This window comes from Euprymna scolopes, chromosome 24 (genome assembly GCF_053919585.1).
Source record: "Euprymna scolopes isolate OS-2025 chromosome 24, ASM5391958v1, whole genome shotgun sequence".
Classification (NCBI taxonomy): domain Eukaryota; kingdom Metazoa; phylum Mollusca; class Cephalopoda; order Sepiida; family Sepiolidae; genus Euprymna; species Euprymna scolopes.
Window position 1 is genome coordinate 9,840,677 of NC_136505.1, and position 12,359 is coordinate 9,853,035.

Genomic DNA, 12,359 nt, shown 5'->3' on the forward strand with positions numbered 1-12,359 from the left:
TTAAAGTATAAAAACTTTTTCTAAAATTATTGAATTCGGCATTAAATAATCTGAAAAAAGTTGACAACCAACTAAAACAAACAAAAAAATGAAGAACTGATGTAAGCAATTTCTCTAAAACAGTCCCAGAGAGAAGGGTAACTTACAGTCAAACAATTAGGATAAGTGAGTTTGCACAAATTTTGTTAATTTCTGAAAAAAATTAAATGTAAACCCCCCTCTCTTTTTTTTTAATAAAAATCAAAAAAAAAAAAGTCCCGTTCAAGGGAAATAACTCTTCTATAAAAATAGTGTAAATCGGATTATGCCCCTTATATGAGGTACATTAAAATTTCTGAAACGGATGATAAAATTCGATGTAATTATGTTACAGTTGTGCACATGGCAGGTTTTAGTGCTGGGTTTGTAATTTAAGCTTGAATTTAAAGAAGACTAAATATTTTGGGTGAGATAAAATATACCTATTGTCAAAATTCAAAGGCTATCTTCTCAAAGACATAACACCCTCACAGTATGAAGGAAGAAGAAACATGGATTTTTAATTATTATTAAATTATTATTTAAAACTCTCAAAAAATTTGTTTTGACATTTAATTTCTTATTTTTGACTATCATTTTGTATCAAAAACTGTCTTTGAAAATTTTTTTTTCTTTCTCGTTCATATTTCCATGGTTTTATCTGTTTGTAAAAATTGCCACTGAGTGTAATAAAATAAAAATAGTCCTTGAACTGAAGAGGAGGATGGTGCTAAACTTATTTAAGTGAGTTAGGAAAATTTCTCTGTGTAACGTTGTTGTTCTTGCTAATGAACCAAAACGTATGTAGAGACAGTTGCAATAGGAAATTAGAACTTTGACACAGCTTTTCTTAAAGAAAAAAAATGTATTCTTTTTTTTTTGTTCATTTCAAGCACCCCAAAATAACTGCTGGTTGTCAGTACACGGTACCAAAAAAACTCATGCCGTAAATCCCACTAGCACGGCAACCATATTTTTAAAAGTTTGACTTTTGGAAGGGGTAGCAGGAAAGAGAAGGCTCGAGCTGCTCGCCGCGCATAACTTGCCACACATTTTTTTCTTTCTTCTCTTTGCTCCTCTTTCTTTTCTTCCGAGCTTAATCCCTATATATGCATTTCAGTCCGAGAAGTCACACTCACACCATGCCCCCAAATGCTGACACAACTAGGTTACATCTGTATATATATATATATATATTTTTTTTTTTGTAAAATAAAATATATTATAATAATATTCAAGTAGTTATTTATAAATACTGAAAATTTCATTAAGAGCAGATAATTTTCTGATGGTGTGCATTTTTCAAAATCTGGACACTCATTTTTTTTTTTAAAGTTCATTGTACATCACTCTGTGTGTGTGTGTATATATATATATATATATATATATATATATATATATATATATATATATATATATATATATATATATATATATATATAATAAAATATGCATCAAGTGCCACTGAGATACACTGCACAACTCTTTACAGACTTTTCTTTCAACTGTACACCATGGCAAGAAAGAAGGAAAGAAAAAAAGAAAAACATACTGAGGATGAAGTATAGCTCCGAAATATATTTGTTATAAATTTCAAACAAGTAAAATCTTTCTTTATTTTCCTAATATTACATTGTGATTTGGCTTTCAAGCGCACTTGATACGTATTTTATTCAAATTAAATCAATGTATATATATGTATATATTTTTTTTTTCCAATTATATTTCACCTTTTATTCATACCAATCTTTTAATTCATTAAGCTCAATATAATTACAGAGCATATAAAATAAATGACAAACGTCTGTATTCCAAATTTCAAGATGTTAACCATCTTACAGTTTATTTCTTTAAGTATGTTGACATACACAATTCTGCATGTCAACGTACTTAAAGGAATAAATTGTAAGATGGTTAACATCTTGAAATTGGGAATACAGACTTTTGTCATTTATTTTATATGTATTGTACAGACATGTACAGACTTCACTACACTGGCATGACAATGTTTCGATTTGTAGTTATTAATAACTAAGATCTCATCAGGTGAAAAAAGTTTGCCTTTTGTTTACATGTTGAAGACTTCTTCACTTTTCACTAACCAAGTTTGTATGTGTTTGTATGAATAAATATTAATATAAATAGTTCTATTTGCTATGTAATACTATTTTAGACACCCAGTGGATATTCTCTGGATTTTTATCTTACAAATGCATTTTTAACTTTAACTACCTACTATATACATATACATACATATATATATATATATATATATATATATATATATATATATATATATATATATATATATATATATGTGTGTGTATGTATGTATGTATATCTTAGTTTGCTTTCATTTTTATTGTTGATTTAATATGGAAAGCTTATTTTCCTGCATATTTAAATTTTCCGGGATTGAAACATTTCTTCCAAGATTTACTCGATTACATTTTTAAAGAATTTGAAATTTTTCTTGGTGCTTGTCTACATTTGGGCATATAAAAAAATTTTTTTAAGGAAAATCTTTAAAAATCTTTATGATGTATGTACCTGTTACCACACGAAGATGTCATATTCCAAAAATCATGTAAATCGATAAGGTAGTTTCTTTTTTTATTTAAGAAAATCCAATTTTATAACACATTTTATTGAAGGATTAGTGTGCCATCTTAATTACAAATGATAGGCTGGCGACACGTTTCGGGAATGTAGGATGAACAAGGGAAAGCATTCGTTTTTTTAAAATAAAAGACAAAAAAATCTTTCCAACCTCGAAAAATCCTTTAAAATTACCACTTTTATAGATTTTTGGGGGCACTGAAAACGAAAATAATGTTTATGAACACAATTTAACGTAAAATGAGCACCACACGTTGCTCCCTCCCCCCCCAACAAAGACTGTGTCAAACACCATGTTAAGTAAGAAAAAAAGTGTTGTCTAAGTCTCTAGTTGTTTAAGATAGAGATTGCATTGTCCAGTTCAGTGTATTAAAAAAAATACTGGACGTGTCTGATCTTTTTAACCGTCATGTTTTGAATTTCATTTTCACCGTGCTTCTTAACAGTGGACGTCTGTTAATTTTATTTTATATTTATTACTATTGTTATTATTGTTATTTTATTTTTTATTACTATTGTTATTATTGTTATTTTATTTTTTATTACTATTATCATTCTTCTTGTTAGTATTATTTTTTTTTTTTTCATACGTTTATTTCTGCTGTCATTATTATTGTCAGTATTGTTATTATTTCATATTTATTACTCTTATTATTCTTACTATTAATATTGTTACTGTTATTCCTTTCAGATGAATTAATCCAGTTTATTGCCCTCAACTGGTTATTTGAATTTGTCAAACTGTCTGGAAGAACTATGCTACCATTTGCATCAGGCATCATAAATGCTACGTTACCTTGCCTCGCTTATAATGACGATTCGCAAAAGCAGTATCCTTTTTTCTTTTTCATTTTATTTATATATATATTGCTGTTTGAAAAACGGTCATATACATAAACATATCCAATTAATGTGATCGTAAACATGTTTTCATAGATGCACATGCGTTTGGCAATTTATACACACACACACACACATATTAGATGCAGATATTTATATCTGAACCCTCTCCTCTGTGTATATATGCGTATATACAATTAAACACACATGCATATTTATACAACCGTACATGTTTACATGTATTTTGGTAAACACTCAGAAACATGCACATATCTACACACACACACACACACACACACACACACACACTGATATGACCCTAAAATCAGATTTGATTTCTAAAAAACAAAATAACTACCATCAACCAACTGGCAGTATCTAATTTTTGCTATGTGTTTTTTTTTTTTCTTTTTAATGGAAATCACTCCAGACCAGGCATGAAGCCACTTGATATAAGAAGAAAAAACAAATTAAAAAAAAAACATTTCAAAGTCAAAAACTAGCCAAAAATCTCTACTATTATATAGAAGTCACTTAGTGTGAGTTCCTTCCTTCCTCATGGATTCCAAAACGGCTGAGCCCTTCTTTTTCAAATTTCATACGAAGGTAATTTATATTTCTGGCAGTGGTCTTAGATATGTTTTGTACAGAAACTCATCAGCTAAGTATTGACAATCGAAAAAATCCAATCTTAAAAATAGTCTTTCTTCTCTTATAGAGAAAAAGAATTTTTACAGAGGAATATTTTACATTAAACTGGTCTAATCTTGACCAGTATAATGTAAAATATTTCCCTGTAAAAATTCTTCTTTTTTATCTATAAGAGAAGAAAGACTATTTTTAAGATCGTCGCGTCCAAATATAAGCTAACGTGATATTGTAAACAAAGACGGAATTTGATGAACGACATTATCATTATTTTTATATTTTATTTTTGCGAATTAGTCCACCGGGAAAATTATTCCTTGTAATATATAATAAACAATACAGGATTGATTCTATAATAATACATACGTAATTTGCATAAATTAAAATATCATGTTTAAGCATATTGTACCACCGAGCAACGCTGGGCGTCCAGCTAGTATTATATGGATAGATTCTGACACAGAAAACATCAATTCTTCCCTCTTTGTCAGAAACATCACTCATGGAATGGGTAAACCAAAGCACAAGATAAGGGAAGCAAAACTTATGAGGCCGAAAGAAACCAAATTCTACTTCCTACTCTCTAATAAATCTTGGTATTATTGACAATGTTACACGAATAGTTTTGATATGAAAAAGCAGTAAAATGTTTATCCTGCATAAAATCATTAACCGACATCAATAGGATAGGATATATATCTGCCACAAAAAGAAGCCTTGTTGAAATTAAACATATCAAGCCTTAATAGTAAGCATCAAGTAATATATCAACAACTCCACGGATGAATTAATGAGAATGGTAAATGACCATCACACTAAATTCCTATCTCACCAGATCTCAACCAAATAGTATGTAGAAAGTTCCAGTGGCAGCACTGGAGACGATTGTTAGAACTTGCAGAGAAAATTTTAATGAGTGCAAAAATTACTTGACTCAAAAACACTCACGTGGTTATGTGTCATTTAGTGTTCAATTGCTGAATAATATGAAGAAAAAAAATCTTTTCGAAGAAGGCAAGCCATGCACACATGCTACGTTGAGGTGTGACATATTATTTGATGCCAGGAGAACACATTGAAGTTAAGAAGTGGTGCAATTTGCAGCATCAGTGAAAAGGGGTGCTGTCGATTTTTATATAGATCACAGAATCTCAGGGATTTGAGTTCTCGTCATTTTAGTGGAATTGCTGTTTTTATTTAATCTTTGGATGAGCGTAGAAACACTGCCTATAGAACCAGAAAAAGGGATGATGGAACTTACTGGTGGCAATAACGGTAGTTCCGAGAAAGATGGAAACGAGGAAGTGACGACTGATTCTTCGAAGAAGTACCCAATAAAGACAGATACTGCCCCCCTCTTTGTGATCATGAGATCAAGTAAGAGTTAGTTTTATGGTTGATAGTCATCTGAGCGATACAGGCTGTCATCGTTTATATGAAAATGTAACAGGTAAATAAAAACAGATGTGAAGTGAATGGGGGACGAGTGTGAAGACCGTGTGCTACATACATAGTCGTATGCAAGTCAATTTGACAACTAAGTGTCCAGTTTTGGAGTTGAAAGTTTAGACAGCAGTGTGTCGAATTTAGCCGAGAAATTGTTAGTTTGATCATAGTGGCTAATCGTTTAAAATAATATCTTTGACAGGTAAGATATCTGTCATATAACAAAATTGCTGCTTTAATTTAATCCAGTAAAAGGGAATTTCCTGTTGAATTGCAACAACCTCCCACTTTTTGGTTAAAAATATTTTTTTTTTTTTTTTTAAATATGAAAACTGATTGCTATGAAATTGCTAGAGCTTTACCTTCTTATTTTTTTTTCTTGGCTAAATTTATTTATTTATTTATTGCTCCCTTTCTTATTCTTCCTCTCTCTTTCTGGCATCTAGGGATCTCAACAATAAAAGAGTAGGACTGTGCTACTTGTTGGGTTAATCGGTAGTATGTCGAGACTCGAAAATAATGTTAGTCTTCCAGATGTTAGGCTTCCAATCATAAAAATGCTTTCAGAACGCAGAATAATTGTTTCTTCTTGTTAACAACCAGATTCAGGAAAGTTTTGTCTGTTAGAATTTACATTTTTGTTATTGCAGCAAAAAGGGAGCTAAATATTTCTAACTTGTTTTTGTTGTTTCTATTTGTGTTCTTCGGACTTCTGTTCTCATCTTAGTGTTATTTTCACAACATTTCAGTCAATGTAACCTTCAACTTTCTTCCAGTGTATCTTGCCGAACTCATAAAACTTTCTGTTGAACTCAGAAATCTGCACAAATTTTTGATCCATGAGTGTAGCATGCTCGCATTTCATCAGCCATGACTGGGTAAGTAATCCACAATTGTATTTTAAGTGTCGCCTGCACTGAGGATTAGGCCTTCAACCTGAATGTAACTTTACAACTGAAGTTTATCTGCTATGCCAAGAGTCCTAGCAGTGGTCTGAAGAATTATAATCGATCCTTATCTCAACAAAAAAAAATTGTTATTGTTGTGTCTGTTATTTTTCCATAACTGTTTGGCAGAGTCAAGGAAGCAGCTAAACAACTGAATAGCAGCCTGATGCAAATAGTAGACTCCAGAGATGATCAACCCCCAGCTGGCTCTAAAAATATGGATGCAGTTTCTCCAGGCCTTGATTCTGGAGAGGATTCCAAAGATCAATTAAGGTAAGTATAATGCACCTTCACACATGTATTAGTGATGCGACAATTCCAATATTTTCCCTCCAATTCCGATACAATTACCGATTTTGATTCTTTTAAAATCTTTAGATATTTAGCTATTTGTGTGCTCATTTTTTTTTTTTGTTGTTTTACTTGGTAGCCACCACTTATTAAGGTCACTTGAGGATAAAGATTAATGAATGTAAGGTGGTAATGTTGTAATTGGTAGAATTTGATTATTTATGTGGACAGCTCAACAAGAACTTGTTTACATTAGATTTGAAGGCTAAAATGTTGTATTCAACTGAGAAGCAGGCAAGTGGAACAGTGTTGCACAGGCGGGCAGTTCTGGGGAAAAAAGCTTTGTTTATGGAATTTATGTTTAGATTTAGGCACAGATAGAGAGGAGGGGAAATCGTTTTTTTTTTTTTTTTTTTGATTACCATAAAAATCCGTGTAATATGTGTAATATATTTTCACAAACGTAAAAACACTTGTTGGAGGGGTGAGGGTTGATCTATAAAATTTGGTTTCACTGTAGTTTAAAATCGATGAATCATCTTATCATTAGTACCAATAATGGGAAATTAAGTTTTAAACAAAAAGAAACATTATTGCATCAGAAACTAGACACAAATTTTTCCGATTCTGATACTCCCAAATGTTTGAATTTCTGATTCCAATTCTGATTAATCGCTCCAACACTAACATCTATATATATATATATATATATATACACACACATAAAGTATTAAATTCAAGGTTATATCTTTGTATGATTAAATAGCACTTTTTGAACAAAATAAGCAACTCCACCTTTGTGGTATTATGGAAGTCCCTCACTTCCAACCTTAGAAGCATTAGGAAATTAGTCATGAAAAAGGAAAAGGTTGTTGCAAGTAAACCAAGTGAAACATGCATGGTCCCCCATGAGTGCACAGTGAACAAGGCATAAAAAAAGATGACTATGTTCAGCATTGCCCCCCCTCCCCCATTTAACTCCAAAAGTCCCCAAGGGACATCAAATTCTGGTGAAAATGAACAAACGGTGTAGTTTTAGCCCTTAACATAGCAATACCACACCATTTTTTTTCTTTAGATCGAATAAACTCAAATCAAACATTATTGAAAAGAGCATGCATAAAAAACAAAGAAATAATATCTTTAGTTTTTTAAAATCAGACTATTAGAACTGGAGTTATGACCATTCAAAGTATAAAAAAAACGTGTGGTTCACTGGACATTTTGCCTTAAGTCAGTCCTATTCAAATGCATATAAGCTTGTGACTGAAAATGGTAGGAAATTTGTAAAATTTACAGGCTTACCTATCTTTAAATCTTTTTAAGATATTAGGATGAAATGTTGAACATAGTATCATAATGCCATGAAGGATCAGTTGGTGTTATTTATGACCATCTCACTTGGTAACTTATGGACTAATTAGCATATTTCAGCTTCATTTTAACAGCTTTAAGTAGAAACATCATAAAAACTGCTAAGAAAAATGGTAAGTAAGGCTTTATCATCATAGGTAATATTATTCTGATGGACAATTTCATTTCCCATCATAAGATCATGAAAAATCCAAGATGGCGACCAGGAAATCCAAGATAGCACCATGACATGATTTAAAGAAATTATTAACAAAATATGGCTTGTAGTATATCAAATCTAAAGGAAATTTTGTACAGGTCAGAGTTATGTTTTCCAGTACACTAGGGGGGGGGGGGGAGGATACCCGGCGTTGCCTGAGTGTTTGGAGGTGTGTGTGCTCGGGCAGGGGTGGAGGGTGTTAATCAAAACATAAGAATAAGCGAAGTAAAAAAAAAACTAAACTAAAAAAAAAAAGAAAACAGAAAAACGAACGTTAAAATAAAACGGGGGGGGGGTACCTGGGCGATGGGGGGGGGTAATCAAAACATAAGAATAAGCGAAGTAAATATTTTTAAATATTAAATAAAAATTAAATATTATATAAAAAAAAGTTAAAACTTAAAAAATTGAAAAAAAAAACCCCAAAAAACTAATGTAAGGCAAACGAACGATGTTAAATGTAAAAATCGAAAAAAGAAAACAGAAAAACGAACGTTAAAACTTCTTTAAAAAATCTGAAGAATAACCCCCCCCCCCCTAAAAAAAAAAAACATGTGAAAAATGGCTTAAATAAGCCTTTTTCAATATTAAAATTAAAAAAATCGGTGGGTACCCGGCGTTGCCCGGGTGTTTTTGGGTGTGTGTGGTCAGTGGGGGGGTGTTAATGAAAACCTAAGTATAAGCGAAGCAAAAAAAACCCCAGAAAAACGAACGTTACGTGAAAAATGGCTTAAATAACCCTGCTTCAATATTAAAATTTAAAAAATCGGAAAAAAAAAAGACATCTCACACCATGATTTGAACCCAAAATCTTTAGATAATGACCCAGCCTTCTAACCAATTGATCTAACACGACGTACACAAAATTAGATCATCTTTTTAAATCTTTAAGCTAAATCAGGTTACGACATTGTATGACGCATGCGTAGAAGCGAATTCATCATGAGAGGACAGTTTTTGCTGACCCCGTCCCCTGTAGAAAAGTGCTAATTTCAGAGGGAAAAAAATTAACGTTTTTGGCCAATTTTTCGATATTTGTCGGGCGAAGGATGGGGCTTTCATATGAGACCAAATTTGTGAATTTTTGTTTTGTCTGTCGAAAGTTTTTAGCAGACACACAAACATACATACATACATTTTCGCTTTTATATATATAGATTAAACTAATTAGCATAATTAAGTTTCATTTTAGTGGCTTTCAGTAGAAGCATCATAAAAACACAGATTAAAAAATGGGAGGTAAGGCTTTATCATCATGCGGAATATTATTCTGATGGACTTTATCATTTGTCATCATTACACTGTGAAAAATCCAAGATGGCAACCAGGATATCCAAGATGTCCACCATGACACAGTTCAAAGAAATGAAAAAAATATGGCTTGTAGCATATCAAATGAAAGGAGATTTTGTACAGATTACAATTATGTTTTCAAGTTCATTAAACTAATTAGGATAATTAAATTTCAGTTTTAATGGCTTCAAGTTACTATAACAATTATCGAGTGAGTTTGTACTACTATTTTGTATAAATTTTTATTTTTAAGTCATTGTCAAAACTTCAAGAGACATTGCAGCCTTTGTTGTTTTCATGTAACGCTCGACACTACTTATTTTTTGAACAGAATAAACATTTACAACACCAAACATTTATCGAAGAGTACTTGGTAACATTTATTATATATTTGTTTTTTGGCCACTTTTTCAGACCTCTGTGGATTGTAAAACAAACCCAATAAAAGTTATTCTTTTACTTAATTGGATAAGTGGTTCGTGTGTTTTAACTCATTTATAAACGTGGTCATTGTCGGTCATTTCTTTTTCAAATTTATTTTTTTAAAAATATTCTTTTGCTTTCCATAAAAATTTATGTTTTCTAAATAACAACAAAAAAAAAAATGAATACTTTGTACATAAGTTAGTCCAACAACTCTAGCATAAAATGTTTTTATCCAATTCTTTTCAAATTTTAGGACAAATAAAATGAATATTTCTGCTATTAAATCGCATTTGAACACAATTTCTATTCTTTATTTATCTTTGTATTACAAAGCGTTAACTTTAAGATATCTAATTAGTGACTCGAAAACCAAGAACAACAGCAAAACAATGTTCATTGTCGGTTATTCTTTTTCAAATTTATTCTTTTTTTTAATATTCTTTTCCTTTCCATAATTAAACACTTGTTTTCTAAATAATAACAAAAATAAAATGAAAACTTTGTTCGTAAGTTGATGAACGCGTGCTTACAGATTTTTTTGTGTGTGCGACGACGCATCAAAATTCTCATGTTTATAAGCGCTTGTCAGGATTTTTAACGACTCTAGTATAAAAAGTTTTTATCCAATTCTTTTAAAAGTTTAGGACAAAAGAAATTAATATTTTCACTATTAAATAGCATTTGAACACAGTTTCTATCTTTACTTATCTTTGTACTACAAAGCGTTAACTTTGAGATATTCTAACTTTTGATTGGAAAGACATACGTGTTGTGTTCAAATTCTGTAGAAAAGACAATTAGTTAAAACAACTAGAAACGTTGTCGACAGGTACAACTAACGCTACGAGTATTTATGTGAACACACCCTGACCGCTTATTTGCAAAAAGTGATCTACCGCCAGCGGGCATGCTATGCTGACAGGTTTCATCATTAATAGTTGTAATCAAAAAGCAATTTCTTTGAATATACAAATCACAACAAAAATATTAAAATACGATTTTAAAGTAAACTTTATTGTGAACCCAGTTATATAAGTTTTATTTGGATGGAAGTAGGAGAAATGTACTTATTACTGATTTAAAAACTATGAGTTTCAAATTAAGTAGCAGTAGGTGCCTTGTCTGGTGCTGAACGTTATGGTGTCTAGTATTGCTACTTAACATGTGTAAATTTGAGTTCTGCACTATGCAAAAAAAAGAAATGACTAAGCACTATCCAAAAAAAAAGAAATGACTAAGCACTATGCAAAAAAAAAAGAAATGACTAAGCACTATGCAAAAAAAAAAAAGAAATGACTAAGCACTATGCAAAAAAAAAGAAATGACTAAGCACTATGCAAAAAAAAAAGAAATGACTAAGCACTATGAAAAAAAAAAGAAATGACTAAGCACTATGCAAAAAAAAAAGAAATGACTAAGCACTATGCAAAAAAAAAAAGAAATGACTAAGCACTATGCAAAAAAAAAAGAAATGACTAAGCACTATGAAAAAAAAAAGAAATGACTAAGCACTATGAAAAAAAAAAGAAATGACTAAGCACTATGCAAAAAAAAGAAATGACTAAGCACTATGCAAAAAAAAGAAATGACTAAGCACTATGCAAAAAAAAAGAAATGACTAAGCACTATGCAAAAAAAAGAAATGACTAAGCACTTTGCAAAAAAAAAGAAATGACTAAGCACTATGCAAAAAAAAAAGAAATGACTAAGCACTATGCAAAAAAAAAAAGAAATGACTAAGCACTATGCAAAAAAAAAGAAATGACTAAGCACTATGCAAAAAAAAAGAAATGACTAAGCACTATGCAAAAAAAAAGAAATGACTAAGCACTATGAAAAAAAAAGAAATGACTAAGCACTATGCAAAAAAAAAGAAATGACTAAGCACTATGAAAAAAAAAAGAAATGACTAAGCACTATAAAAAAAAAAAGAAATGACTAAGCACTATGCAAAAAAAAAGAAATGACTAAGCACTATGCAAAAAAAAAGAAATGACTAAGCACTATGCAAAAAAAAAAAAGAAATGACTAAGCACTATGAAAAAAAAAAGAAATGACTAAGCACTATGCAAAAAAAAAGAAATGACTAAGCACTATGCAAAAAAAAAGAAATGACTAAGCACTATGAAAAAAAAAAGAAATGACTAAGCACTATGAAAAAAAAAAGAAATGACTAAGCACTATGCAAAAAAAAAGAAATGACTAAGCACTATGCAAAAAAAAAAGAAATGACTAAGCACTATGAAAAAAAAAAAGAA

At 30.7% G+C, this 12,359-nt stretch overlaps 1 protein-coding gene across 2 annotated transcripts in view; it reads left to right on the forward strand.

The window, feature by feature from the left end:
- LOC145246583 (protein VAC14 homolog) overlaps window positions 1-12,359 on the forward strand; it is a 470,245-nt gene that overhangs the window by 75,343 nt on the left and 382,543 nt on the right. For both annotated transcript variants that reach the window (XM_080108197.1, XM_080108198.1), the window contains exons 8-9: window positions 3,329-3,467; window positions 6,648-6,791. In XM_080108197.1, coding sequence (XP_079964323.1) covers window positions 3,329-3,467; window positions 6,648-6,791 — 283 coding nt within the window. The remainder of the gene's footprint in view (window positions 1-3,328; window positions 3,468-6,647; window positions 6,792-12,359) is intronic.